This window comes from Lagenorhynchus albirostris, chromosome 13, assembly GCF_949774975.1.
Source record: "Lagenorhynchus albirostris chromosome 13, mLagAlb1.1, whole genome shotgun sequence".
In the NCBI taxonomy this organism is placed as follows: Eukaryota; Metazoa; Chordata; class Mammalia; order Artiodactyla; family Delphinidae; genus Lagenorhynchus; species Lagenorhynchus albirostris.
In genome coordinates this window covers 25527068-25554977 of record NC_083107.1, presented here as the reverse complement: position 1 = coordinate 25554977, position 27910 = coordinate 25527068, and the positions used below count along the sequence as shown (strand labels likewise).

The 27910-nt window shown below is 52.6% G+C and overlaps 5 protein-coding genes across 9 annotated transcripts; 2 read left to right on the top strand and 3 right to left on the bottom strand.

The window, feature by feature from the left end:
* Positions 1-225: 225 nt before the first annotated feature.
* Positions 226-2895, top strand: WBP1 (WW domain binding protein 1). Its single transcript, XM_060169578.1, has 4 exons — positions 226-670; positions 1649-1751; positions 1871-2047; positions 2224-2895. Exons 1-4 carry the CDS (start codon positions 602-604, stop codon positions 2622-2624), a joined length of 750 nt encoding a protein of 249 aa, XP_060025561.1. The 5' UTR covers positions 226-601; the 3' UTR covers positions 2625-2895.
* Positions 2896-3045: 150 nt separating this feature from the next.
* Positions 3046-6828, bottom strand: MOGS (mannosyl-oligosaccharide glucosidase). The gene is made up of 4 exons (XM_060169571.1): positions 6312-6828; positions 5898-6124; positions 5210-5406; positions 3046-5004 (listed from the first exon to the last, which is right to left on the bottom strand). Exons 1-4 carry the CDS (start codon positions 6661-6663, stop codon positions 3261-3263), a joined length of 2520 nt encoding a protein of 839 aa, XP_060025554.1. The 5' UTR covers positions 6664-6828; the 3' UTR covers positions 3046-3260.
* A 1291-nt stretch (positions 6829-8119) lies between these two features.
* On the bottom strand, positions 8120-11835 carry MRPL53 (mitochondrial ribosomal protein L53). Its single transcript, XM_060169579.1, has 3 exons — positions 10814-11835; positions 10603-10715; positions 8120-10510 (listed from the first exon to the last, which is right to left on the bottom strand). Exons 1-3 carry the CDS (start codon positions 10903-10905, stop codon positions 10377-10379), a joined length of 339 nt encoding a protein of 112 aa, XP_060025562.1. The 5' UTR covers positions 10906-11835; the 3' UTR covers positions 8120-10376.
* Positions 11836-11929: 94 nt separating this feature from the next.
* On the bottom strand, positions 11930-18703 carry CCDC142 (coiled-coil domain containing 142). 5 transcript variants are annotated; one of them, XM_060169572.1, is made up of 9 exons: positions 17015-18701; positions 16629-16715; positions 16400-16549; positions 16135-16265; positions 15949-16062; positions 13080-13194; positions 12687-12864; positions 12362-12561; positions 11930-12197 (listed from the first exon to the last, which is right to left on the bottom strand). In XM_060169572.1, the coding sequence occupies exons 1-9, from the start codon at positions 18075-18077 to the stop codon at positions 11941-11943; spliced, it is 2295 nt and encodes a 764-aa protein (XP_060025555.1). In that variant the 5' UTR covers positions 18078-18701; the 3' UTR covers positions 11930-11940. The 5 variants fall into 5 exon arrangements, with proteins under 5 accessions (XP_060025555.1, XP_060025556.1, XP_060025558.1 ...); XM_060169574.1 differs by having other exon boundaries at positions 11932-12197; positions 12362-12554; positions 17015-18703; XM_060169573.1 differs by lacking the exon at positions 16629-16715 and having other exon boundaries at positions 17015-18700.
* Positions 18704-21842: 3139 nt separating this feature from the next.
* Positions 21843-26200, top strand: TTC31 (tetratricopeptide repeat domain 31). Its single transcript, XM_060169580.1, is given in 10 exon segments — positions 21843-22064; positions 22200-22284; positions 22730-22819; positions 22900-22973; positions 23081-23269; positions 23597-23645; positions 23721-23814; positions 23908-24049; positions 24264-24365; positions 24556-26200. Coding segments are annotated over 10 exon segments (1152 nt in total). The 5' UTR covers positions 21843-22034; the 3' UTR covers positions 24853-26200.
* Positions 26201-27910: the final 1710 nt, after the last annotated feature.

The following is a 27910-nucleotide window of genomic DNA, read 5'->3' as shown; positions in this document are numbered from 1 at the left end:
TCCGCGTACACACATCTTGCCCCCACCGGAGCTTGCGTCGAGGCCTGGGAAACGTCCACCAGGCCCAAGAACAGTAGCCAGCCCCCGCCCAGACTCCAGCCGACATTTGTGACCCTGCCTCTTCCTGGCGTGGTTAAGCGTTTGGCGTCATCTGGAAAATAGGACTCAAGCCAATCAGCGGGAACTTTGCTGTTCTGGACGGCCGTTCATTGGTTGATAACGCAAACCCGTTCTGTTGTCCATATTGGCTGTTGTCACTGTCAGTCAGGGCCATGGGTCGAACCTTACCCCACTCTTTGTCTGTGCAAGCTCTTGTTGTCTGGGAGAGTGGCGGAGGCGCTGCTGTAGATTGGTCACAGGGAGAAGCCTGTGATCTTTCCTATTGGCCCATGTGTCGGAGGGTGATGTGGATTGGTAGGACGGAACAACCTGGGTGCTAGTTGGCAGAGCTCTGGCTGGATGGAAGGTCCGGTTGCGAAGTGATGGTGGAGGCAGCGAAGATGGGCCGGGCAGGGACCATGGCGGTGGCGGCAGAAGTGGCAGGGGCGGGGTGGCTGGCGGTAGAGGAGACTGTGGTCTTCAGGGGGCTGTAGGCAGAGGCATGGCTCGGGCCAGCGGCGGGAACGGCAGCGAGGAGGACTGGGGGGCACTTCGGGTGCCGCAACAGCAGGTATCCCAACAGCTCCAAAAGCCTATCACGACAGCCATTTATTTCTCGTTCCCCTTTCCTTGTCCCTGCCTTTTGGGGGGTGGGGGAGGAACTCACGGAGACAAAGGTACTGCGAAGTTCCTAGATATGTTCCTTGCACCCTTTGTCTAAACTTTGTAATGTACTGTAGATGCAGTTGACTTGTGCCTGCAGCTTCATAGACCCCCATCCCGTGGCTGCAGTGGAAGCTTGCAGTGGCTCTCCAGTGACCAGAGGCATAGCGAGGCCCCAGGGAGGCTCCCTCTGTTTTGCAACTGTTATTTGTGATGTTTCTCTGTGTGCCTATTGTCACAACCGAGTCTGGCAGCGTCTACTCTTGAGGGAGCAATTTGGAGAAGAGCTGGAACCCAGACTCGCGCCTTGGATGCCATCCGTTAGCATCCGCAGCAATCCCATCTGGTTGGGAGCCCTGCTCTGGGTCTCACACTGACCCTCCTCTACCCTAGGAAGCCTGAGACCCAGGGGTGGAAAGATCCAGCTTGGGAGTGGGGATTGGCAGACCATGGGGAATGATGATGAAAACAGCTTTAGGAATTACCTTAAACTCCTTACCCATTGTCTGAGACTTTGAGATAGCTCAGACTGTCTTCTGGCTTCTGCCAAAATACTCCCTTAACAGAAAACACCCTGGGGAGCCAGACCTGAGTATGAGAGAAGTCTCTTATATGCAGAGCTGAAATCTGCCTCTTTGTATGTCCACACCTTGCATCTTAATCTTGGTCTCTAGACTGATTCTTGCTATTCCAAATCCTCTTCCATGCTGGCAGCCCTTCAGATATTTGAACACTCCTCTCAGCATCACTCTTCCCTCTCCCCATAGATTTCTATGAGCTAAACTTGGTTCACAGGGTGGGATTGTGTATGTGTATGCAGGGGCTGGGGATGGACAGTGCCTTGGGCTGGAACCTCCCTTGGTTCTAAGTGCCTCCTTGCTCCCAGCTTCGAGAGCTGTGCCCAGGAGTGAACAACCAGCCTTACCTCTGTGAGAGTGGTCACTGCTGCGGGGAGACTGGCTGCTGCACCTACTACTATGAGCTCTGGTGTGAGTCTTCAAGAGGGCTCTTCTTGGGTCCTTCTGCCCACCCGCCTTTGGACCTCAGCCTTCAAGGACCCTTCTCTGCCTGGGAGGTATCTAAGACTCTCCCTCCTCACTTCCTGCAGGGTTCTGGCTGCTCTGGACTGTCCTCATTCTCTTTAGCTGCTGTTGTGCCTTCCGCCATCGACGAGCTAAACTCCGGCTGCAGCAACAGCAGCGGCAGCGTGAGATCAACTTGTTGGCCTACCACGGGGCATGCCATGGGGCTGGCCCTGTCCCTCCCGGTTCACTGCTTGATCTTCGTGAGTGACTTGAGGCTCTGGGCTCACTACCAGTGGTCCCTCCCAAAACAGGACCCTGATTCATCCCACACTCCTTTTTCAAACATTTCAAAGCACACTTTTTGCTAACAGGAAAGAGACCACCCCCCCCCCCCCGCCTTGTTGCCTTCCACCAACCATGCCATTCTCTCCTGCAGGCCTCCTCAGCACCTTCAAACCCCCAGCCTATGAGGATGTGGTTCACCGCCCAGGCACACCGCCGCCTCCTTACACTGCAGCCTCAGGCTGCCCCTCGACTGCTTCCAGTGAATGCACCTGCTGCTCCTCTGCTTCTAGCTGCCCTGCCCACCAAGAGGGAACAAATGTGGAAGATGTTTCCTCCCACCAGAGTGACCCTCCTCATCAGGAGGGTGAGCCTGGGGCAGGGGTGAGCCCTGCCCCCACACCACCCTTCTGCCGCTATCGCCGCTTGACTGGGGACTCAGGTATTGAGCTCTGCCCTTGTCCTGACTCCAGTGAGGGGGAGCCAGTCAAGGAGGCTAGGGCTAGTGCCACCCCACCAGATGTGGAGGACCAGTCCCCTGTGCACGGCCCCTAGATCCTGTACCCCAGGTCTCCTTTGGGGCTGGCTTCCAATGAAGGGGACATCCCATAAGCAATTTGGGGAGGGTGGGTGGTTTACTTGCCCACCAGAAACAGCCCTGCTCCCAACTCCCTGAGTTCTCCTCGGCCTCTCCCTGCCCTCCTAGAATCGGTCTGAAAGGGCTGGAGTCCTGAGGAGAAGGGCAGTGTTTGGAGGACTGTGCTAGCTCTATCTCCTAAGACATACACAGGAGCCTTTGATCTCATTAAAGAGATGTGAACCAGCTGCTTGTGGATTTGGGTGGACTAGTGCTCAACTTACTGCATTGCACTTGATTGGAGGGGACCTCCAATCCACCTACTCTGAAGGACAGCAGGCAGCCCTAAGGCCTGGACTGAGCTAAGACCTCTTGGTGAGGCAAAGTTGGCAAAAGCAATAGAGTTTGACATGGCTTTCCCATTTATTTATAAAAATAGACTCTGAATTCACATTCACTCCAGGGCTATGTGGGATGTCAGTAAGGAGACACCTGAGATGAGCTGAGGAGGGTTTGAAGCACTGGTACTTGAGGGCTAGGGGCAGAAGTGAGAGACCTTGTCCCTCGACTCCAGAGTGGCATAAGGGGCCTGGCTCCCCTCCCATGTTCCCCCTTCAATAGTCTTCAGCCATGGCCAGTAGGACAAGGCTGGTCCAGCCCTGGAAAGGGCGGCAGCCCATGCCTCGCCCATCCTGGTCACTGTATTGCTCCCACAGGAAGCCCGTGGCCTGGTACTGCCGCCTCACATTGCTCACCAGATTGGTACGGAGCTCTCTGTGGAGCTTGGCAGCACGGGCCTGGTAGGGACCCTTCAGATGCCCATAGTAGTGAAGAGCCCCCAATGCCAGGTAGTTGACATTGAGCCACACAGCACCTCGCCAGTAGGGAGGATCATGCTCTGAATTGCGCTGGCTGTAAAAGGGGCTGGTTGCTGCAAGGGAGCGCAAACCAAAGGGGCTCCAGAGCTGGCGGCTATCAGCTACAACATCCAGCAGGGGTCCAAGGCGGGATGAGTTGGGGTCCAGTAGCCTCAGCAGGAAGGGGAAAAGACTGACATAGCCCAAGGCATCCACATACTGTAAGCGAGGGTTGGGCCGGCCCACCACTCGCACCAGGCCCTGAGGGGGTCTAGGCTTCAGCTGCACTGCTTTTGTGTGATTCCCAAAGTCTGCAAAAACTCCTAGCTCTGGGGCCCAATGCAGCTCATCCAGGCTCTCCTCTGCTTCCAGGGAGGCAGCCAGTGGGCCCAGCTCTGCAGCTGCCTCAGCCTCTCCCAGCCGCTCCGCTAGCCGCATCAGCACACGGGCACCCAGTGCCACCCAGCACCGCAGGTCCAGGTGCCGCTCAGTGGATGAAGGGTGTGAAGCCCGGGGATAGTCATCCAACCCTGAAGGCAGTGTCTTGGGGTTCAGTAGGGTTGGCAAGGCTGGGTCCCGGCCCCGCCAGCGGTAAGACAGTGGCACTGGCCCTGCCTGGCTCTGATGAAGCCAGGAGAACCAGGCACGCAGGCGGGGGAAGGCCCTGTGGAGGAAGGCGTAGTCGGCAGGGTCACCACCCTCTAGCATGTGGGCTATAGGCAAAAGCAGAGTTGGGGGGTTGGCGTGGGCTGTCCGTTGCACCAGGAACTCTGAGGGCACCCGGGCTCTGGCCTCATCCCCCAGCACCTGCTCCCGCCCAATCCAGCCGTCAGCATTTAGCAGCCCCAGCCAGTGGCCTATGGCCTCCCGGGTGAGCCGGGGATCCCACCGTTGGATCACCAGCTGGTGAAAGCCCTCGTCCCACAGGAAACCTCGCGGGAAGAATGACCGGGAGGGCACTGCTGTGAAAAGAGGGACAGGTGGAAAGAGGACTGGGTCCACCTTCTGCTTAGACCCCTCAACCTCCATGTCTGGCAACACCAGACCCTGTCCATAGAAGTAGCCAATACCACCAAGAAGACCACTGAGGGCAACCTGACCCAAAGCCTGCTCCTCAGGGCTCAGGCCCTTCTCCTTCAGCCGGAAGGTCTTCTCAAAGCGCTCTCTAAAGGCTTCAGCATGGCTTTCCAGGGCCTGGGTCAGCAGGCTGCCTGCCAGCTGCTCTAGGGCTTGGCTTCCTCCTGCCTGGGCACTGCCTGATTCAAACACCAACTCCACAGAAAAGGGGACTTTCAGTGTCACCTGTTGTATCAAAAATTGCCCTTGTCCCTGTCCTTGCCCACTTGGGCCTCTGTCCTCCCACTTCAGAGATCCTGGCAAGCCGAGGTAGCGTTCAGGGGAAGCCCCTGGGGGCCGATGCTGAAACCAGTTATTTAGGCGGCTCTTCACCACCTCTGTCAGCAAGGGAAGTCCTGGGTTGGAGGACCAGAAGACATTGTAGCTTGAAAGGAAAAAGATAAACAGGAAATATTACTCAGGAGGAAGTGGTGGGGATTATAAAGCGAAAACATGAGGTGATCAGGAGTCAGGATGGGAGAGTCTTGGCAATGCAGGGAACATGGTGAAAAGAGGGTAGAATGGGGGAGATGGAAATCAGGCTAAGTCAGCATCCATACCACCACCCCACACTCTCTTCCCCCAGTTACCTGCCATACTTGGGGGCTGTATCTCCTGGGCTGGTTGGTGGCATAAGTGTAAAGCGGAAGTCACCAAGTTCACTGGTGTGTCCACTGATGAACTTCAACTGCCCCTTAGCTCCAACCTCTGGCACTAGGACTTCTTTGCCATCTGTTACCACATAGAAGAACAAGGACACCAAAGGGAGAGCAGAGGTACCTGAGGCCTGGGAGACCAATGAGGACATAAAAACACAGCATTAGGTTAGCAGTCTCTCCCCTGAGAATCAGCCTTAGGGAAAGGGACACCAGGTGAGAGCAACATAGTAAACAACATACATCTAGCAGTGTTGAGGGTCACTGAAAGTAAGCACCAGTGGGATGAGATAAAGAGCTCTGCACAGGGTTCTCTGGGAAATAATAGTACTTTTGTCCCATGTACTATGCTAAGAACTCTACGTATTATTTCCTTTAATTCTTACAATTCTGTGAGTTAGGTACTTTTTTATTTCCATTTTACAGACAAGAAAACCAAGGCTTAGAGATAGTAAAAAGAGATGGTCATACAGGCAAGTGTTTAAGGCAGGCAGCAGATTCAAACCAGGCAGCCAGGCTCAGAGCCCCTGCTATTAACCCCCACTTTATCCTGCATTTGCACGCAGCAAAGGAAGGGTGGAGGAAGTCTGGGCTAGGGGAAGGGTGTCCTGAGGGCCCTGACCTGAGGCTCTACAGTCACTCTCCAGCTCCAGTTCCCTCCGTGTTGACCCCCAGGCCTCTTGACGAACTCAGTGGTGAGCCTTAAGGCCCCATCCTGGATGTGTTGCCGCCCGAAGGAGAGACCGTCGTGGAACTCCCAGCCATAGGGACCCACGCCGTCCCCCTGCTCACACGTGTGCCTGAGCTTAGGGGTCCCCGGGGTGGTGCCTTGCTGCGCCCACATCAGTCCTGGGGGTAGAATGGCCAGGTAAGTCAAAGAGAGAGCAGGGGACCTGTCCCTCTGGGTCGCCGAGAACTTCAGGGTCATCCCTCTTAATAACTCTCCTGATCCACTCCTCACCACCCTTGATCTGGCGCGAAGCTGGGGCGCTCAGATTAAGTGCCCGCCTGCCTGCCCGCCCCGCGTCCAGGTTACCGGTGAGGAGGGGCTGCGGACTGCGGGTCTTCATGCCGAAGTAAACGTGAGGACGGTAGGTGCCCCAGAAGAGGTCCGGGGCCACGGCGGGGCTGGAAGAGTCGGGAGGCAACGCCGGGGGCGCAGAGTGCAGCGTGACAGCCCGCCGCGCACGGTGCCATGCCAGCAGCCAGCATCCCGACAGGCCCAGGGCCAGAGACAGGACCACGACGGCCAGAGCGGCTCCCGCAGCCGCGCCCCGGGGCCTGCCGCCCCGGCCTTCCCGTCGCGCGGGGCCGCCCCGAGCCGCCCTCTCAGCGGTCCGCGCTCCGTCTGCCGGCGCTCCGCGGCGCCGCCGCTCGCCCCGAGCCATCCTTGCACGGAAATCGGCGTCGTGGGGACCCGGAGAGATGGCCACAAAGCCCGGGTCCCTCCTCGCCTCCTGGGCTCGCGCGCAGCGCCTGGAACACCACTGATGTGTCAGCCGCACCCACCGGCCCGTCCCTCCCCCTCCGCTTCCGCAGGAAGTCCCGCCCCTCCACGTCAGGTTAAGCCCCACAGCAAAACAGCGCGGCGTGGCGTAGGGCTGGTCCCTGGGATCGGCCCTCTGGGCCGCGTCCACTGGATCGGCGTTTATTCGGCGTTCTCACGCAGTTGACAGGCTAGTAGGAAAAACCAATCACATTTGTCTTTTTTTTTTCTTTTAATAACTACTGTATATTAAGAGCATGAGACGCTGTCCTAAGTGTTTTACATTTAACCGCTCCCCATATCGCCCCAATCAGGTGCCTGAAAACCGTGGCCTAGAAAGTTAAAGTAACTTGGCCCTGGCTACAGAGCCAGGAAGCGGCTACCCTGGAACCCAGGTGTATCTGAATCATATTGTCCACACCTATGCCTTCTTTCCTAGTGAAATGGAGTGGATCCAAGAGGACCTGTGATTTTAGATGTCATACCTCCACTCAGTCTAGGATTCCTTATCTAGATAAACCCTAAAAGGACCATAATGGTGGTAGCTGTACTTTTTTTTCTTTTTCCTTTTCTACAACCCAGGAAGCAAAGGCGCTTAGAGGAAAGATTGCTTATGTCCAGGTCAGGGAAGGCTGTAGGAAAGAGGTAGCATCTGCACCTGATGTTGTCCTAGAAGAGCCAAGATTACATTTGATGATGGTTCAGAAATACAACTTAGGGCTTCCCTGGTGGCGCAGTGGTTGAGAGTCCGCCTGCCGATGCAGGGGATACGAGTTCGTGCCCCGGTCCGGGAAGATCCCACATGCCGCGGAGCGGCTAGGCCCGTGAGCCATGGCTGCTGAGCTTGCACGTCCGGAGCCTGTGCTCCGCAACGGGAGAGGCCACAACAGTGAGAGGCCCGCGTACAGCAAAAAAAAAAAAAAAAAAAGAAAAAAGAAATGCAACTTAGATTCATAGTTACTTCTCTCCAACAGCTCAGCATAAAAGGTGTTTTCATAAAGTACAAATCTCTATCATCCTCTAAAAAAACCCTACTCCACACCCTTATGCTAGTCTAGCTATAATCACACCTCCCATCCAAACTCTAATTATACAAAACTACTACTTTATGCTGCACACCCACTTCTTCTTTCACTATAATCTGACTTCTGGCCCCACCCTCCACTGGTAGACTTTTTACTCATTTAACAATCACCTTCTGACCAAACCCAATGGTCAGTCCTTTCTTGCTACCACTGCACCTGGTCCACACCTATTCAATATATTGTAGCACTTAGTATACACACCTGAGTTTCACCATTCATCTTTGTATCTCAGTACTAATCAGTTGAAGTCACAAGGTTGATGGTAAATACTGGTAAATTCAACAAAAGTTTATTGCACACTCTGTATCAGGCACTATGCAAGGTGCGGGGGACACAGAGAAAACAGCCCCAACCTCAAGTTCAAAATCTATAAGCACAGTGCCAGCACTCAATCCGTGTTTACAGCAGTGTTTGAACCATCCCTGTTTTTACAGATGAGTAGTTAATCTGGCCAAGGATAATAGCCAGTTAACCATGGACCTGAAGAACTCAAATCTAGGTTGTATGCTTTCGTCAATGAAGAGGCCTATAACACACAGCCTCTTAGATGCTATGCTGTGCTCACTCAATATTCTAGGCAGTTTACAGATATCAGTTTATTGATTGATTGATTGATCTTTGGCCACGCTGCATGCAGGGATCTTAGTTCTCTGACCAGGTATTGAACCCGTGCCCCCTGCAGTGGAAGAGCAGAGTCTTAACCACTGGACCACCAGGGAAGTCCCAGATATCAATTCATTTAATCTCTCAACAGTTCTATGAGGTAGGTACTATTATCCCCATTTTACGAATGAAGAAACAGGCACTGAGAGACTAAGTAATGTGTCCAAAGTTACATAGCTACTTAAGGGAAAACCTAGGATTTCAATCCCAGGCATTCTGGCTTTTTACTACACTATACTGTCTCCTGATAGTTTTCTTTCCTTTAAGGGAGAGGGGGGAAAACCAGTCCTTTGAAGATATCACCATCTTAAGAGAGAAGCAGTAATGGGGTAGGAGGAAATATATTTGGTGAAGTACACAGCAGCCAGTGTCCAGAGATTCTTGATTGCCTAGCTGAATATTCTGAAGTTTTTCTCTAAACCAGTGGCTATTTTTTCCTACAACCTGCAGTAAGAAATAATTCTATACTGCAACCAAGTACATGCAGATAGATACACATACACATACTTTATATAATACCTATATCTATATTCATGATACGCTTAAAACAAGTTTCTTAAAGAATACTTCCCAGTCCATGTGCCATCTACTGATACTTTTTATTCTATTTGTTTTTAAAAGGCTGATTTGACCCCCTAAATTCACTTCATGATCCACATTAATGGGTGGTAACCTAGTATGAAAAACTTTAGGCAGGGTGCCTAAAAAGGACTTTAGGCACTGTTCTCTGAAACAAGTTGTAATAATAAAACCAATGATATGCTTTGGAAAGATAAAAGTAAGCAGCAGCAAAAATGGTTAGCAAAAAGGAGACCAGGTGGGAGAATGCAACAATAATACAGGAGAGTGAATGGAAATGTAGAGAACATTTCAGGAGCTTTTGTTTAAGACAGAATATTATGAACTTACTGACTGGATATTCAGGGAGCGGGCAGAACCAGAGATAATGCTGTGGTTTCCAGCTCAAGTGGCTGAGCAGATGAAGTGCCTTTTAAAGGAATGAGGAAGTCAGGGGAGGAGGCAAGTACAGATGACCCTTAAACAATGGGGGTGGGGATGGGCGTTAGGGGCCCAACCGCTCCACAGAGTTGAGAATGGGGGGATAACTTTACAGTCAGCACCCACAGTTCCACAACCGCAGATTCAAACAACCACAGATCGTGTAGTACTTGTACTATGTATTTATTTGAAAAACAGGCATGTAAAAGGACCTCTGCAATTCAAACCTGCATTGTTCAAGGGTCAACTTTAGAGAGTATGTAAGATTATCGGGTTAGGGTTAGACAAAGAGTGTTGGTGGAATTTGGAGAAAATTGGTAGTAAGTACCCTGACTATAGCACAGAATCTGAGATTAGAGCCAAACAGAAATGTAGCATTTAACCCAAGAGGGTAGTTCAAGTCATGACAGAATATGAGATGCCCCAAAAATAAAAGAGAGAAGAGAAAGGAGAGTAGTATGCCTTTATGGTTAAAAGAAGAAAAAGGACCTGAGTGGAAAAGAAGTTACACAAGGGAGGGAATTAAGAGTGGCGGGTGCTACTGAAATGGAAAAATGAGGACTGAGATAACAGCATTTCTAATAAGAGTAAGACGTACCTTGAGTAGTGTTGGAAGAAGCCAAATTCAAAAGGGTTAAGCAGTGAGTGATGGTAAGAAAGTGAAATAAAATTCAAATTTGTCCAGACCCCTCCCCATCTTGTCTCGTCCCAGAAACACTGGTTGGATTTGTAGTCACAGGGCTCTTTCTTTTCTCTTTTGCGTTCTGTGGTCTTCTAGATAGTGATTTGAGTAATTAAGTCAAGCTCCTCTTAGATGTGTCCTTAGCAGTCTTAGGTGAAAACCTGCTTGTTGGTCTCTTCCACGCTGTCAGCGCCCGGTACTGGCGCCCGGCTTGTCCCCGCTTCCCGCCGCAGCCCTGGCCTGGATGTGGGAGGCGAAGGCAGTGAGCATTTCCTGGGCGGTGAGGTGCGCGCCGCGCATAATCAGGCGATGCCCGTCTCCTGGGGAAGAAACAAACGAGTAAGGCACCGGGAGGACGGCGGGGCCAGCGCCGAGATCTAGCGACTCCCTCCCGACTCCCAACCAGACCCACCGAACAGCACGTCCACGCAGGGCTCGGAGCCGTCGTGTCTCACGTCCGCTATCACCGAGCAGTTGAGGTTGGTGCAGCGAACTTTCTCGCTGCTCACGGCCTGGAGGAAGGTCCTGCGGTGAGAAAACGGCGTGAGCGGCCGGCAGAGGAGGCTAGACCCCCGGCGGGAGGAAGGCGCGCCCCTCGCGTCCGCACTCCTTCCCCCTCGTACCTTGTCGACTCCACGTTCTTCTCGAAAGGGCAGAATTGAACCCGAACCTGCTTGACAGAGCGGAGTCCGAGCCGGGCCAAGGCCGCTGCCATGGTGACCCTCACCCCGGAAGGACTCGTGCGGGCGGAAGTGTCGCTAGTACGAGACGCTGTGGACTGCTACGCGCTTCCGCAGTCCCCCGACCTCCGCCTCGTGCGGCTTCTCTGACACGGTCGGTGGTGCTGGTCCCCAGGCCGCCGCCCTGGGCTCCCCAGCCGAGAAGAGGAGGAAGGCCAGGAGGGAGACAGATAATTTCGGCACAGGGTATGGGGCGCCCAAAGTACACGGTCAGTAAACACAACCTGTCATTAATAGCCCCCTTTATCACGGTGAAGACAATAAATAGTGCAAAAGCCGTTTGCACCTGGCTCCGATAACACGTCTTTTGCAGCCTTTACTCCTCTGTACCCTGCTGTGCCAGATCTACGTTAATACCATCTTAAGTGCTGGTCCCTTCCAAGGAGAGGGCACCACCACGGCAGGGATTATAAACCTACCAGAGGGTAAACTCCACTCGGGTAGTTTAAGATTAAACACATGGAACTCTGGAGTAGCGAAGCTTACACGTGAAGGTCCTACAGCCCAATATTCTTAAATGACTAAAAATAGTGATGGGGAGGGGAGTGCAGGGTACTATTATATAGTATACACTGTGGGACTGATTCAGGTGTATAAATTCCTATTCCACCTCTGTGGTTCCTGATGAATTAACTTTGTAGTAGTGTCCCGAACTTTTAGTGTTTAGCCTGGCTCCTGGGAGTTAAGAGGAAGTGGCATCTAGGCTCCCTGCTTTCTATTGCTTTTCCTCTTTCCCTTTCCCCTGGGATCCAACCCTAAAGCCTTACTCCCAGCATCTAGCCCCTTACTGCTAGTGTCTAGCTCTGAGATGTCTTCACTGATGGGGGACTAAGCCCAAGCCTCCCAAGGATGCTGACCTCCAGGTTTCTAAGTCCAAGCTCTGTGTAGCTTGTGGTTCTCAGGTATGCTTTCTTCCAAGCTCCCAATTAGGCTTTTTTAATATGCATTTCTAAATGTCTGGGCTTTTTCAGACAGAGACAGGGAGTTCTAACGGGCTCTGATTAGGGTCCTTAGGATTCAGAACTGGTCCTCAGGCAGGAAAGAAAAGGTAAGTGCCTGCGGGGATGCTGGTGCTGCCTCAGGGCAAGCCAGGCCTGCTGATTTCCTACCAGGTAAGCCTCAGGACTAGGTCCTTCTCCCCACAGTGTGCTTAGCAGCTGAGCTGTCTGGGCTGGGAGTGCTCCAGGTCGAAGAGGGGGCTCCAAGCTCTCCAGGCTGTTGAGGCTGCTGCTGGGCAATTCCATGGTCTGGACCTCATTACATGCACCTGGTAAGGCAGGAGTGGAAGGCAGGTGGCTGGCGGTGTGTGTGTGTGTGTGGGAGGGGGGCACACGCAGAAGCCAGATCAATGATGAGGATGGGGGATGCGGCACATAAAGTTATGAGCTAGGGGCAAAGAGAGCCTGGAGTTGGGGAGGGAGAGTGACTCACAGCAACAGGGAGGCCCCCTGTGGACTTGAGTCTTGGGCAGGGGCTGCTGCAACAGACACAGCAGGGCCCCATCCAGCCGCTGGAAGATGCTGAGCGTGAACAGAGTCTGGCGAAGTTCTGGGGACAGGCCCCACTGCTCCTCCTCCAGCAACTCCCTGACCACTCCAAAGTCTTGTCTGAGCTGCAGCGCCCCCTGCAGGCTGAAGGCCAAGGTACAGTGTGGCCCCCTGACTCTCCTGCCTCTCGGAACGGCTCTGCCCCACCCATCCCCTCTCTTTTTTTCAGTTCCATTCATCCCCCTGCCACGGCCTCCTTTTCTCCCCACCTGAACCGGATCCCGTGGGTGAGGATGTGGTCAAGCCAGGCACCCAGGATGGCAGTCAGCACCAGGCTGAGGGCAGGGGCCTGGGCTTGCTGTGGCAGTCCTTGCAGTCCTTGCAACACAGGCTCCAGTACCCTGCGGACCACCAACCCAGCATACTCACTAGGAATGCTGGGAAGTTCTGGAGTGAGAGAAGAGAAAGGACAGGATATGAGGCTAGGGAGATCCATCAAGCCCCTAATGGAGCATCTGGGGGAAGAGGGTAGGATTTCAGGGTGAGGGGACACAGAAGGTGAGGACAGGATGGAGACAGAGGAGTGGAGCCAGGATTTGGAGGGGCCAGGACACTGTTACCCCCTGAGAAGCCTGGAAGGGAACGCTGGGATGAGGACTTACCAGGACAGAGGCGATGCCGCCAGTACCGACCCCGTGGCATGTGGAGTTCGAAGTCCTGTGTGGCTCGTTTATGACATTCTTGAAAAAAGAAATTTAGTGACTCTTCAGGCAGGAGCTGTGGGGATAAGGAGAAAGTAAAAGGGGCTTATCTCTGAGGGACTTGTCAAGTTATATGCTCTTCTAAATCTGAGGTGTTTAACCTGGCATCCATAAAGCCCCAGAACAGAATTGTATGGGCTTGGGCATTTTCTGAGGAGAGATACTATGGCTTTTATTGGATTTTCCAAGAGGTCTGGACTGAGAAAAGATTATGGACAGTTGCCCTAAGATTACCCTGCTCTCCTCAGCTTGGTTCAGAGGATGGAAATCCTCCATGTTAATTTTGTTCCATAGGAACGTTAATAGGAAAAAAAAAGGGAGACACCCTCACCACCGCCAGTGTTCAAAAGCAGATGCTAGAGAGAGGTCTTCATGATCTGCAGACAGGCAGAGGCTGAAGAAAGAAAAGGGAATTATACGATCTTCTGTCTGTCATCTATAAAAGGAAGGCAAGAACTGTGTGTAGACCAGGAGCAATGAATATAACTTTCTAAGATTCAGGAACCTTTGGAATGTCCTCACACTGAATATTCTTTATAGCCACTTCCATTTCTCCAGAGCATTGTAACCCACAAAGCAAGAAAAGGCCCATGTGCTGGTTTGGTTTCTTTGGTTTGATAGGTTTTGTTTTTGGAGGGGGAGAAGACAGCAAAAAGGAGGGGTCTCTACAGCCCATCTAAGAGAAGAACTCAATAAGAGGGGTGTGTAGTGGCAGGTCTAAGGAAAAGGTGACTGTATGCCTGAGAACCTGAAGAGAGGAAAGGACCTGGCAGGGGCCAGACTTGGTGGGAGAGAGCCCACGTGGCTCCTGATACATGGGCTCTCTCCCACCAAGTCTAAATCTAAACTCTTCTTCCCTTATCCCAAACACCAGAACCCCCTTCTTCCTTATATATAACAAAGAAATTACCCTTTCGTCAACTGACATTTGTTAGGAAATTCTGCACTCAACACTCAGAAAATACAAGGTCACACTATGGGACAGTTTTTTCTGTGGGACATTACAGTCCTGCTGAGGAGAAAACTCACATCTGATTCTTCTTTTTCGTCCCAGTGCTGTATGTGGTAGAATGCCCAGAGCGGATGCCCAATAGTGCAGTCATCAGGCAGAGAAGCAAGGCATGAAACTGCTTTGGACAGTGTTTGGTTCACATGATGAGCACACTGTTCCTGCCCCTTTTGCTCTGTTCTCACTGCAACTACCAAGAGCTGGACCCTTCTCATATTATGTCTCCCAACCTCCCTTCTATCCTGACCACTATAGCTGGATCAAACTCTATCACTGTCTTCACTGTTCCCCTCCTGCTCTTACAATGGCTCCCTATCACTTATGAGATACAGTCCAAAATCTGTGAGCTGGTGTTCAGTGCCCTCCACAAATTGATGACAACCTACTCCTTCATAATTCTCCACCCCCACCCTTGAGATGCACATGCGAGGGCAAGTGTATGCTTATGTACACACACACACACACACACACACACACACACACACACACACACACACACACACACACACACACACACACACAGGAGCTTCTGCTTTGGTCAGACCATCTCGCCAGTACTCCCCCAAGGAACTATGAACTACCCACATCCAGTAACCCCTGCTGCTCCTCTGAGGCTGCCCAGCCACCAGCTTGAGCCATAGACCCTGTACGGAACTTCTGTTACCATGTGTCCACCAAGGCCTTCCCTTCCCAGAGCTCCCACAACCGTCACTGTCCACCCTACTCATGAAAAGCCTGTTCTGGGACATGTTGAGTTGAAAGAGGCAGCAGTAAATTGAGGTATAAATGCCCAACGGGCAGATGCAGATGGTGGATTAGGGCTAAACTGGGGGCGGGGGGGTGGGGTGGTCTACAGCACCAAGGCACTGTGGAATGCAGAGAGAAAAGAAGGAGCGGGACAGGGACTGAACTCTACAGCCATGCCCCTATTGAGAGCAACGAGTAGACATTTGGGCAGGAAGAGAACAAAAAGCAGAGAGACATCATCCATAGTAGGAACAGATACTGTGTAAAATGGGGAAAAGCTAGACGTATAATAGTTTAATTCATAAATTTAGAAGAAAATATTAGAAGAAACAGCCAAGAGTGGATGGAAGTTACCAGTGTGGAACAAGGATCAGAAATCGAAGTTGGGGAGGGGCAATTAAAGTGCTGTTTTTTCATTAGAAGCCTTCTAAAATAATACTTTATTTCAGTTTTAATAAAAGTACAAATTACGCTTTTAGAAAACAGGAGAAACATATCAAAAACTAGTAAATAAAAGGAAAAGTCAATCATTTATCTTGCTGTTTCTCTACAAATTATACCTCAAAGTAACCAAGTAATATATGAGGGCAAGTTTCACTTTATAAGAGTAATCCAACTAATAATGAAGAAGGAATGATAGAATTGGAATGTCACCACCTTGCACCCTCTAATGAAATAACGGATATAGACAATGATCATCAATCATCAGTGGCTGTTAACATCACAAAATGAGAGCCTGACATGGGAGCTGGGGGTGGGATATATAAGTGAAGTAAAATTGACCATGAGTTGACGAGTATTAAAGCCTCAGTGGTAGGAATATGGGGGTCCATTATACTCTTCTCTCTACTTTTGTATTTTTTTGAAATTTTCTATAATAAAGAGAGGACAAGAAGTGAAGAGCAAGAAAAGATAAACTTAGTGGCGATTCCAAGCACTGAGTTGTTCTACCACCACCACAACCTCCCCACCAACCCCAAAGCTGGCCCCTGTCAGGTCTCCTGCTCTCCTTACCTGGATCTGTGCAGTCAGCTTCTGGATCTCCAGGCCCAGCTGCTGCTCCACCTCCAGGGCCAAGCTTTCCTCTGAGGCCAGGCTAGACAAAGCTTCTGCCTCATATAATAAAGGCTTTGGCAGAAACAGGGAGTGAGATCCGAGCCCAGCCCGGGATGCTCCCCTCCCCATTCCCTAGCTACTCACAGGTAAATCCTTCTGGATCAGGAGCAGGAAGGAACCTGGGGCCCACGCTGCCAGATGCTGCTGAGTTCTGCCCCAAAACCAGAGCAAGATGGTCTGCAGGGTACAGAGCCCCAGGGCAAGGGGGGCAGGACCTGGGGAGAGGAGGGACAGAGTATCTGAAGGGCCACAGAACACCTTTGGGAGGAGGCAGGCTTCAGAACAGATTAAGGAATAAGGAGATGTCCAGCTGTTCTCTTATCCCCCCATCCCCAATACCTTGTCTCACCTGGAGGCCGGCAGAGGAGCAGTCCTGACCTGGGTTCTCGAAGGGCATCCAAGAGAGGAGGGAAGAGCTGTTGCAAAAGTTCAGTGGTATGAGAGGATGAGGGAAGGCTGCTCTGATTTCCACTAGCAGATGCCAAGGCCTGGCAGAAGCCTGAAGATGAGGGGGTATGGTTTGATAAGGAAGGAGCAGTCTGGGGCTTGTGTCACTGCCATTGCCCCTTCCTTCTCACCTTGATCCCAGCTCCAGATAAGAGACTGATGAATTAGGTTGTGACACAAAGAAGCCAGCTCCTTCTCACACTCCTGAGGCAGTGATGCTAGTGGGAGAAATGACTGGAGCCTGAAAACAGGGTCCCTCTTTGCCCAACACTGCCCCCACTCAATGATGGGGGAAGAGGGGAGGCTTCCCCCAAGACTCAAGGCTGGCATGGAAAGCAAGACTTTGCCTTGAAAGCCCAGAAGCTATAGCCTGAATCCCCGGGGGTGGGGTGGGGTGGGGTGGGGTGGGGTATGTTCATTCTAAAGAGCCTGTTTTTGTAGTCAGGTGGCAAGTGAGTGAGGTGAATACAGAAGAGATCCCAGCCTTCCCAAACACCCACCCAGGCCCATCACTCACCCTGACCCAGTGCCTGACTCAGCTGTTGTGCCGCTGCCCTGGGGTCCCTCCAGGGTCCTAGACTTAGGTCCAGACTCTGAGCACAGGCTGCCCACAGCATGGTCCAGTACTGGCTCCACAGGGCCCCAGCCCCTCCAAGCCCCAGTCCACTGCTGGCTGAACCCGTCACGCCCCCCATCAGGCCCAGTAGCCCTGGCAGCAGCTCCCGCTCCTCTTGGCACCGCCTGCGGAGCTGGTCCCTCAAGTCAGATCCCCTGAGCGCCTCATCCAGCCAACCTGCCACCTGGCAACCCCGCTCCCCCGTCAGGAGGCGGAGCACACGGGCCGGGGGATAAGGGCGCGCTGCCCCTGGAACGTAGCTCAAGGCTTTTCCCTGCAGCTGGTGGTAGGCGGGAAGTGCCAGCAGCAGGTCGGCGATTTGGGACGATAGGCCCGGGCTGGCGGGCGCCTGGCCCAGAGCCCGAAGCTGCATCTCGATAGTAGCATCCAGGCGCTGGGCGGCTAGTCCGACGGATCGTGCCAGGAGTAGCGGCTCGGGTGTCTCCTGAAGGCCGTTTCGCACGACCGCGCCTCCGGAAGAGTGCCCCAACAGGTCGCTGCACAGCTGAGGCAAGTGGCTGGGGGATGGAGCGCCGGGACTCAGGATCCTCAGGAGGCGCACGGTCGCCTGTAGGTGGCGAGCGCAGTCCTGTGCGTGGAGAAGCTCCTGCCGCTCGTGGTGCAGCCGAAGCAACACCGCCCGGAGACGCTGCAGCGCTGGAGGGGTCGGGCCGCCAGCTGCCGGCTCCCGCCCCCAGTCCACAGCGCCAGCCTCACGGTGCTCTCCTGCGTCCGCCGGCACCGCACACCACGGCTGCCCTCTCGGAGCTCCGCCGGGCCGTGGGTCCAGGCAGGGGATGCTTCGGGCAACCGGCAGCCGCAGCCAGCCACGAACGTCCCGGCGGAGAGCGCCTGCCCGCTTTCTCTGCCACTGCTCCTCCTCAGCGCCCCCGGCCTGCGCCCGTAACGGCGGCACGGTAGCCAGCGGAGGCAGAAGGCCACCAGAGCGAGACGCTTGGGCCATGGGACAGCTTGTCCGGAACGAAGCTAACGATTCCCACCTCCCCGTACTGCCCAACGCCTGCCGTAGCCGGGGCTCCGCCCCATCCCCGGAGCCGTCGTCTCCGGCCCGGGAGCCGCCGGGACCGTCATGCACTCTCTCGCGCTCCGTAAGCGGAGGCTTCTGCCCCCAACAAAGATGGCTGCCTACTCTGTCCTACTCTGCCCTTCGGCCGGTGTCGAATGACACTTTCACTTTCGGGTCACTGTTGACGGGGATGGCACCGATTCCGAAGACTGTGGGGCTGGTCAAGCTAGGTAAGCAGGTGAGACAAGACCGGAGGGGGTCCAGGAAGACTGGGGCAGCCCCAATTAGATCTGTTTTCAGTAGGATTTTGTGCTTCACGTGATGGGCAGAGGGCTCCAGCTCACCTACCCCGAGGCCCCCAGACGCGCCGCCGCCTTCCTTTCCTATAGTCTGTCCTCTGCGGCCCGGCTGCCCGCTGGGGGGGTCGCTGCTGTCCCCAAACTCTGCAAGGAATTCGGTCTCTTGGAGATCCAGGGGTTAGGACTCCGCGCTTTCACTGCCGAGGGTAGGGATCAGTACCTGGTCTGGGAACTAAGATTCCGCAAGCCTCGCGGCGCGGCCAAAAAAACAAAAAACATAACTCTTAGCCGCTCTTCGGCCCGTTCCCTTTACGGTCACGCCTCTTTTCAATCTTCCGTGTTGAGCCCTGCCCGTCCCGGCCCGGCGCCGCGCGGGGCTGCACCAGGGCTTTGGAAGAGGCGTAACTGTGGGCCCTACTGCCAAGAAACACAACGCAAGTGGAGGGGGCGGGGACGACTCAACGGTGATAAATGCTTGAAGTGGGCAGGATCGGGCAGACGAGGGTCTCTTAGTTGAGGATTGGGGAGTGGGTAGGAGTTGCTTGGGGAAAGATATTATGAACAGAGGGAACAGTGTGAGCAAAGACACTAAAGCAAGGAAACGTTAAGAGTACGTCACTGAAGTGAGACCTTAGTTATGGGTTTGAGAGAAGAGGCGAGCAAGAGGGCAGCAAGTGGTTTGAACGTCCTGGTCTGGCACATGGATTTGGATGTCCTGAAGGAGGTGGTAGGGTTATAGAGGGAGGGAGAGGATCAGATTTGGGAGCACTGGAAAGCTATACTTCCAACTGCTACCTGGTTATCTCTAAAACCAAACTCAACAAGTCCAGAAGTTAATTCATCATCTTTGCAAATTTGTTGCGTTTTCTCTCATCTTAATCTTGGTTAATAACACAAACTTCCATCCAGTTGCTTAATTCAGAAATCTGAGAATCATTCTACATATTCTTCCCCTTTTCTTTACCTCACCTGTGTAGTCAGTCACAAAATCTACTTCTGAAGTGTCTCTTCTATCAAATCCATTATTTCCATTCCTACTTCTGCTGCCACTACCTTAGTTCAAGAACTCAATCTTTCTGGCCTGAACAGTTCTAATGACCTGCTAACTAAACATTTCACCCCTAGACTCATCTCTTTCCCCAGTACAATTTCATTTGAGCATTTCGCTTCCCAGATTAGATCCACTTCCACCACCAACAGGACAAAGTGCAAACTCACTGGATCACACAGTGTTCTTCAGGCACAGCTCCTGGCTGCATCTCTATTACAATAGCCTCCTCACCCATCTGTCTGCCTTTGCTCATTCAGCACACACCTTACTGAGCACCAACTATGTACTGAACACTGTTTTAGGCACTGGGAAGAAAGCAGTAAACCAAACAGACAAAAATTCCTATGGTCAGTGAATTAGCAGTGTCTAGTGGGGGCAGCCACTCAACAAATAAATGATATAGTATGTCAAATATGAGAAGTGCAAAGAAAAGTAAAGCAAGAAGGAGGATAGGGAACACTGAATGGAACTGAGAGGTTTTGCTTTTTAAAGGGAGTGGTCAGAGAAGTCCTCCCTCAGAAGATTTAAGCAGGGATCTGAAGGGGATGAAGGAGTGAGCCATTCACTGCGGAAAGAGCATTCCAAGCAGATGAAATAACAAACACAAAAGCCCTGAAATGGGAGCACACTTGGTGTATTGTAGGAACTTCAAAGGAGACCACTGCAGTTGGAGGAGGGCAAGAGGGTAGGAGATGATTTCATGAAGAGATTTGGTGGTCAGATCATGTGTGGCCAGGTAGTGAATTAAGAGAGTAGTATAGACCGTGTTTTGGGGAGAGATAGAAGGTCAAGGCAGTCCTTTTTTTGTTTTGTTTTGTTTTGTTTTTTTTGCGGTACGCGGTCCTCTCAGTGTTGTGGCCTCTCCCGTTGCGGAGCACAGGCTCCAGACGCGCAGGCTCAGCGGCCATGGCTCACGGGCCCAGCCGCTCCGCAGCATGTGGGATCTTCCCGGATCGGGGCACAAACCCATGTGCCCTTCATCGGCAGGCAGACTCTCAACCACTGCGCCACCAGGGAAGCCCTTTTTGTTTGTTTTTAAAGATGGCTTACACTAACTAAGGAAACAATCCTCATTAGAACCACAGAATGTACAGGCCAAGCCTTGAAGAGTCTTGCCTCATTTTGTGAATGAGGAAGCTGAGGTCCAGAGAGGTTAAATGACTTGTCCAAAATCAAACAGCCCAGTAGTGGCAGAGCCAGAACTAAGATGCAAGCAGCTGTGCTCCAGGACAGTGTTCTCTCCGGTTCTATGCTACCTGGCTAATTAAGAGAGCAATAAAAAGCAATGAATAATAAGGTTTTAAATTATATAACATAGGCTATGTTAATGCAGCTTGGTTGAGTGAGGGCAGAGATAACTGGAAACGAAAGGGTCTGGGAAGGCTTTGTGGGGAGATGGAATTTGAACTCTTGAAGGTGAGGCAAGTTGTGAGAAAGAAGCTCAGAGCCAGGAGGGATTTGAGGACAGCTGGGGGAAGACCCCAAGGCTGAAAGAAGCCTGGTGGCAGAGGGAGGACAGCGGCTAAGTAGGAGAGGATTGCAAGGGAAAACTGGAAAGGTCAACCAGGGAGCTTTTTGGAAGGCTCCAAATCCCAGGCTAGACTCAATCCTGCCTGTGGCCCTGGCAGTGGGAGATTACTGGAAAATTCTGAGGAGGGGCGTAATTGCTGAGAGCTTGGTTTGGGGGAGAAACAGATAAAGTGCCGGGGAGAGGCCAGCCAGGAACTGTGGCACTCATTTAGGCGTTGAGGTAGCTCCAGGGTGGACTATATGGGGGTGTTCATATTCAAGGATATAGCAGGGGACACCGCTGGAAGAGCAGGTAAGAGGGCTCCATTTCAGGGGCATCAGTGTGGCTGACCTAATGGCAGGATGTCAGAGAAGCCTGGACTGAATGCCACCCTCAGCTCTTGGGAAGGCAGGTGATACATGTGAAAGTCAGGAGCAGCATGTTTTGAGGTGCTGAGCAGGGAGAGGTCGGCCAGTAAGGTTTTCCAGGCTGGGTGGCTGGTTACTGGTTGCCGCGGTGGAGCAGTCAACCCAGCCAAGCTCCTTGCTGTCTCCCAGAGTTCCCCACAACACCAACCTAATGTCCCCTCCCCACCCCCTCCCAAGACATAGTGGATTTTTTTCGACGGCTTGTGGAGAATGATCCCCAGGGCCTGCGTCGGATCCGTGTGGGTGGGAGCGGCAGGCGGCTGCAGCTGTGGCACCGTGGTGGGGAGTGCAGGGGCCGGGCCCAGGGATTAAGGCTGGTACCCTGGTTGGGGGTGGGGGGGGGCTGGCTTTCAGATGCTCCTCTCTCTCACGTTCTTCCTTTCCCTTCTCTTTCTCCCTCCTGACAGACTCCCTCCGGACCATTTCTGTTATGAGGGGGAAACTACTGGACAGAATGACAAGGCCAAGGAGGCTGAGAGACTGGGCACCTCCTGTGGTCTCCAAAAGTCCTTCCTATACCCTCCACGAGGGTCTAAGCCCTGCCCTCAAAGCCCTTCTGCCTCAGCATCCTGCCTCAGTGACTCAGACAACCTGCTTCAGGTGGCCATGCTGCAGAGGCTCCTGCTGACTGAAGAGGTGAGACTCTAGTTCTCCCAGTCTCCAGATTCCCATGTCTATATTCTCTCCTAATCTGGAGCTTTCAAGATTCGTTCATACTGCTTACCTCCCTTTCACTTTCTCTTTTCCTGCCACCTGCCCTTCCTCTTCCAGGAAGCCAACCGCCTGGCTGAGGAGCTGGTGTCCAAGCAGGAGCGCATGAAACGGAAAGCAGAGAAGAAACGACTCAAAAAGAAGGGAGCTGGAGGGCAGAAGGAGTAGGGGCCCAGAGGGACTTGGGGGAGGGAAGAAGAGAGAACTCTAGATGGCCAGGGGCCCCCACGGGGCTCAGGGACTGGAGGGTCTCCTGGAGGCCATTTGGTGCCGTGGTTCTAGAGTCACACTATGCTGTCTGGGCTGGAATCTGCCTCCTTACTATGAGCCCTCTGCCTGATGACCGTCTTACCTGCTTTTTCACCTGTAAAATGAGGATGACAACAAAACCTACCTCATAGAGCTGCAAGGATTAAATGAGATAGTGTATGCAAAGCTCTTAGTACGGTACCATATATATTGTCCACATGAAGAACTGGTCTCAGGATACAACTTGTGTGTGTGTGTGTGTGTGTGTGTGTGTGCGGGTGTTTAAGTATAGTGCTCAAAATACATCTTCCTCTTCCTCGTCATTATCATTACAGCGTCATGACAAAAGGATCGGAAGCGAAGGGAGCGTTTGGAGCAGGATGGCGGGGAGTCCAACGTGAATGTCTACAGGCAGGTACCAAGAGCACCAGGTACCAGGAGGGGGGGCTGGAAAAGCAAGCAATCCCAACACTGCACCTATTCACCTTCCTGCCTCACCTTCCAGGCTGAGGCATTGCAGATGGGGATGAGAGCCCCCCGTCCAGCTCTGGGAACCCAGCTCAGGGACAGTGTTGCGAGGAAGGGGTAAGAGCCCCCTTCCTTCCCTTTACGGTCTCTGCCCACCCTCTCCTCCCACTACTCTAGGACATACCTCATCCCTGCCCCTCCTTAACTTTCCTTTCTGCTCACAGGACTCACTGGATCTATCTAGTACCTTTGTGTCTCTGGCTTTGTGCAAGGTTGTGGATTGGCCCCCCAGTGCCTGCAGAGAAAAGGGACTGAGTCAGGAGCCCCAAGGCAGGAGCTTGGGTCCCCAAGAGAAGATGAGTTAGGAGGAAGGAAGCACTGCAAAAGAAGAGAGCTCCAGGCAGAGTCATAAGGCAGAGATGAGGAGGGCAGAAGAACCTCAGCTGGAACCAGTGGAAGGGGTGCCAGAGGGCTCTGGGAAGTTATGCAATCTAAGGGTAGAGGGCAGTCATCAGTAGAAGGAGTTCTCTGGCCCTAGGATTAAGAGACCTGGGATCCAGCTCCATCACTGTCACCCTGACCCAGGGTAGTTTCCTCTGCAAGAAAGTAGGGCTGATGCCATCTTGCAGACCTGTCACGAGGATTACATGAGTTGCCTGACACAAACTGTTTAAACAAAGGAGAAGGATTTGGGAAGGCTGAGGCCTTGAGTCCTGCTTGACTTTGCTTCCCATTCCTAGGCATCTCTAGAACTGCTGGCAGCTGCCTTACAACAGAGCCAGGAGTGAGATTCTTTCTCTCTCCTTCCTCACCCATCCCTCCCTGCGATAGCCCCATCTGAACCTTCCTACCCTCTCTCCTCCCCAGAGTTTGGTACCAGCTTTGCCCAAAATGGTTTCCACTACAAGGCCGTGGTCCTCTTCACCCAGGCCTCGAAGCTCAACCCCTGGGACCACCGGTAGGTGGGGGGGTTGGCCTCTATGCTGGGATGTCAGGGCAAGGCCGGGTGCCGAGGGAGGACCTGGACTTTTGGCCACTTTGTCTTTATCAGGTTATTTGGAAATCACTCATTCTGCCATGAACGGCCGGGTCAGCTGGTGTGGGCCCTGGCTGATGCCCAGGTAGCCCTTACTTTGTAGCCTGGCTGGCCCTGGGGCCTCTTTCACCTGGGCAAAGGCTTGATGGGACTGCAGGTAATGGGTCTGAGGTTGGAAGCTGAAGAAGAATTTGAGTGGGATCGGGTGGGGATCAGGTCTACATTGACATTTTCTAGTTAAGCTACTACCACAATGTCACAATGTTAGTGGTACTCGGAACTGGAGCCAGTTTGGGAAAGGGGGCAGTTTTAAGTTCCCTTACCCCACTGACGCCTAAACTTTCCTCTTTCTCGTTCCTCTGGGACCGAAGCGTTTCGAAGAGGCAGCTGCTGTGTTCCAGGAGACTCTGAGAGGCGGATCCTAGCCTGACGCAGTCTGGGAGCTCCACTCCTGCCTTCTACAACTCGCTCTGGTAAAGGGACCAGACCCACTCTCATGCTGAGGGGGAAACAGAGAGAACTGGCCGGGATTGCAACACCAAATGCTGCTGCTTTCTGCCTCAGGCAAATAAGGGGGATGGGCAGGAATGCATGGGATGAGGGGGGCACAGGCAGCACTGCTGGAAGGAGTATCAGGTGCCCCTCCCTCTTCTCTCTCAGCAGGACCAGCGAGGAGGAAGCCCTGGGCCTCCTCTGTCAACTGGATTCCCCTATGCATTTCCCCATGTTGAGCTGGGGCCTTCAGGTCTCCTTTCCCTCAGTTGCCCTGGAAGCACTGCTCCGAGGGCCCCTGGCCTTCTGTCTCCACCCTTGCATTATCCCCCACATCACCTGAGCCCCTCCAGCTGGTCCCTCCCCCATACTCAGAGCAGAAGACCCTGTCCTCTCCATTTCCAGGACTCCTCAAAGGGCTGGGGCATCCTGGGACTTGGGCCCCAGCACCTACCTCACACCAGATGAAGGAGGACCTGTCCCTAATAAGGCAAGGCCATGTGTGCATCCCACAGGGATGAAGGACACTGTGTGGTAGCAGTTCACTGCACATTTTGAGACCTGTACTCTAATACCACGGTTGGGAACATCCCTGGGAGTCATGCCTCTTGCCACAGAGACCTTCTGATGAGAGAAAGGAGCCCTACATCCACTGAAATAGGCTTTCTTTGGTTCTTAAGCAGATGGCTTCTTCTGGGAGCAGTAAGGAAAAATAAAATCTCCCAAGGCTCAAGAAGGGATCTGTACAAAAGTTCAGGTTTTCAGACTATAACAGACCTGGCAGTGGGGGCATTTGAGGCTTGCCCTGCTTCTTGGCCCTGGGGGACTCACTCACCGGCCAGATATCTGCTCAGGATGGGGTCACAGTAATGAATAAGGCCCAAGTCTTGCCCTTCAGATTGACAGATGCTCACTTCTTCCTAGTCCCAGTTCTTGCCCGGTTTTCTCAAGCCTGAGCTCCTCATGCCCTGTTTCCTGTCCACACTTCCATGCATATTCTGACCTCTCCTTTGCCCAGTGGTCTGATGCTCACCTCCTCCCACTGCTAGAAGATTCACCAAGGGTTTGTATTTACCAGCTTACCAGCTTCTGCCTGGAGCTGGCAGAGCCCATACATCTCCACGTACCTGCACTGCTGGCTCCCCCACTGGTGGGGCCTTAGCAGGAACCCAGGCTTCTGCTACTTTGGTCATGGTCTTTCTCCACTCCAGCACTGGGCATTGTAACCAGCCTTTGCCCCATGTGAATTTACATACTTTTTTCCACCCAGGGTCACTGCCCCTAAAGAAGGCTAAAATCCTCTACTTTCTGTATAAGAATCATGACCTCCTTCTGGTTTCTCCTCTAAGATCCTGGCAGCTGCTCCTGGCTGGTTCCTCCCTAGCTCTGCCTGGGACTCTCAGCTCATTTAAATATGGATCTGCAGGGGACTTTTAGGCCTCCAGAATGCCTTTCCTAGAGGAACCATTTATCAGGATGAATGACTCTTGCTGCCCTATGGGTCTTATTCAACACCATTTGCACCTAGAGATAGGAGATGCTGAAGCACCTCTTTATTTAAGGCTGTCCCAAATTCTTTTATTGTTTATGGTTTCAGGACGCTTAAATACTGTATGACAGATTGAAGTCTGCCATTACCAGTTGGGTCACCTTCGGCAGATTTCTTAACACCTGTGCTTCAGTTTCCTCATCTGTAAAATGTGGGCAATCCCTACCTCACAGGTCTGTTGTGAGGGCTGAAAGAGAAAGTGTGAGAACCTACCTACCGAAAGCCTGGTACCTAATGGGTGTTAAATAAACTGATTTTTATCTGCAATTGTCCTACATATTCATGATTCCAACACTGGGAAGAGGAGTATGAGTGAATTGCTGCTTATTTCACAAAATACAGAGTTTGTGGGACTGTGGTTCTCAAAGTGTGGTCCCTGGGCCACCAGCATCAGTGTCACCTGGGAATTTTTTACAAATACAAATTCTCAGGCCCCCTCTAGACCTTCTAAATCAGAAGCTGAAAGAGTGGGCCCAACAGTTTGTGTTTCAATAAGCCCTCCCGGTGATCCTGAGGCAGCTGACGTTTGGGAAGCTCTGCTCTAGGACCTAGCAGAGGAGACACCCATCCAGGAGGCCATTTTGGTGGGACAGGTTTGAGTTTTGTTTATCCAAGCCTTGATCATAAGAGGTGGTAGCACTGGGCTAGAATTTAGGAAGCCCTAAGTAGCAGAGGGTTATGGCTCAGAGCCAGTTAACTTGACTGAACCCTACCTTCCTGACTAAAATTATTTGCCCTGGGAGTGCTTTGCTTATGCCCGGCTGGCCGGGGGGTGGGGTTCGGGAGAGGTAGTTGTGTTTGTTTAAGGGGTGATTATATCACAGTGCCTCCATACCAGGCCTGCTCATGTGGCCCTCTTGTCCTGGACTGGGGCTAGGAAGGTGGGACTTACATGCTTTGGGGACTCCACTAGGGCTCCTGGCCCCTCAAAGAAGGGCCACCCACCACTACTGTATGGCATCTTTGCTTTCAGGCTGAGCTGCTCTTTGCTCTTCCAGCCCCTCAAAGAAATGTCCCCGCCCCAGTACCTCTTAGACTGTCCTGGACTCGAATCTTTCCCAAGAGCCATAGGACTCCTGACACCTTGCCTCCACTTTGTCCCACACTCACACTGCTGACTGGTAGGGTTCTGACCCAGCAGCCTGAGGTCTGAGTCCCCAAGGCTGGAAAGCAGAATAACCAAACATCCTGGTTTTCCTGGGACTGAGGGATTTCCAAGGCTGTGGAGCTTTCAGTGGTAAAACTGGGAAAGCTCTGGGCAAACAGGAATGAATTAGTCACCCCAATCTAAAGGTTCCAGAGAGGCAGTCTTTAGAAGGGGATGAAGGGAATACAGATGGAGCCCTGAACAGGAACCAGGGGAGGTATGTGTGTGTTGTATATGTGTACTGTAGAGGCAACACAGGTGCAAAGAATACTTTTTGTATATAATAGGTGACAGATTCTTAGCTCTGTACTAGTAGTCATTATCTGTTCCTGTCAATGATGTCATTTTCCTTCCAGTGGCCCAGGGTTTCAAGGTTGTCTTTGACTCCTCCAATCTTTGGTCACTGGAGAAATTACACTGATTCCTGTTTCATAACAACCTTCCTCCCGACTCCAAGTCTGGCCCTGAATTCTCTCTGCTCTTACTTTTTGCAGTGGCCAGAGCTACACTCCTTCATCAGGTCTGCGCCAGTCACCCTGCACATGCAGCCAGATGCGCCTGCCCTAAACATTGCTCTTATACCTCTCCTCCCTAAAACCTCCAAGAACCATGACCTGCTCTGTCTACAGTACAATGCCTAAATTCCTACCTTTGGCTCTTCCCTCTCTCTGCTCTGTGAACACTTCTTTCGGTTAGTAGTCCCAGCCCCCACTTACAAGCTTCACAACATGATCATGGGCTTCTGTGATTTCATTCTCCTTATCCTTACAATGAAATTAAAGTCTCATCTCATGGGATTTATTGTAAAGATTAATCCATGCAAAGCATTT

What these genes read in the sequence shown, in the direction of transcription:
- CCDC142 (XM_060169572.1), bottom strand. Translation starts at nt 18,077, where the DNA reads ATGGCCCAAGCGTCTCGCTCTGGTGGCCTTCTGCCTCCGCTGGCTACC. An exon ending in TATCTGGAGCTGGGATCAAG is followed by an intron (nt 16,550 to 16,628) that starts GTGAGAAGGAAG and finishes CCTCATCTTCAG; the next exon opens with GCTTCTGCCAGGCCTTGGCA. An exon ending in CAGGGGGCCTCCCTGTTGCT is followed by an intron (nt 12,198 to 12,361) that starts GTGAGTCACTCT and finishes CTGCCTTACCAG; the next exon opens with GTGCATGTAATGAGGTCCAG.
- MOGS (XM_060169571.1), bottom strand. Translation starts at nt 6,663, where the DNA reads ATGGCTCGGGGCGAGCGGCGGCGCCGCGGAGCGCCGGCAGACGGAGCG. An exon ending in GAGTGACTGTAGAGCCTCAG is followed by an intron (nt 5,407 to 5,897) that starts GTCAGGGCCCTC and finishes TTGGTCTCCCAG; the next exon opens with GCCTCAGGTACCTCTGCTCT. An exon ending in ACAGCCCCCAAGTATGGCAG is followed by an intron (nt 5,005 to 5,209) that starts GTAACTGGGGGA and finishes TTTCCTTTCAAG; the next exon opens with CTACAATGTCTTCTGGTCCT.
- WBP1 (XM_060169578.1), top strand. Translation starts at nt 602, where the DNA reads ATGGCTCGGGCCAGCGGCGGGAACGGCAGCGAGGAGGACTGGGGGGCA. An exon ending in CTACTACTATGAGCTCTGGT is followed by an intron (nt 1,752 to 1,870) that starts GTGAGTCTTCAA and finishes CACTTCCTGCAG; the next exon opens with GGTTCTGGCTGCTCTGGACT. An exon ending in CGGTTCACTGCTTGATCTTC is followed by an intron (nt 2,048 to 2,223) that starts GTGAGTGACTTG and finishes TCTCTCCTGCAG; the next exon opens with GCCTCCTCAGCACCTTCAAA.
- MRPL53 (XM_060169579.1), bottom strand. Translation starts at nt 10,905, where the DNA reads ATGGCAGCGGCCTTGGCCCGGCTCGGACTCCGCTCTGTCAAGCAGGTT. An exon ending in AAGAACGTGGAGTCGACAAG is followed by an intron (nt 10,716 to 10,813) that starts GTACGAGGGGGA and finishes TTCTCACCGCAG; the next exon opens with GACCTTCCTCCAGGCCGTGA. An exon ending in CTGCGTGGACGTGCTGTTCG is followed by an intron (nt 10,511 to 10,602) that starts GTGGGTCTGGTT and finishes TTTCTTCCCCAG; the next exon opens with GAGACGGGCATCGCCTGATT.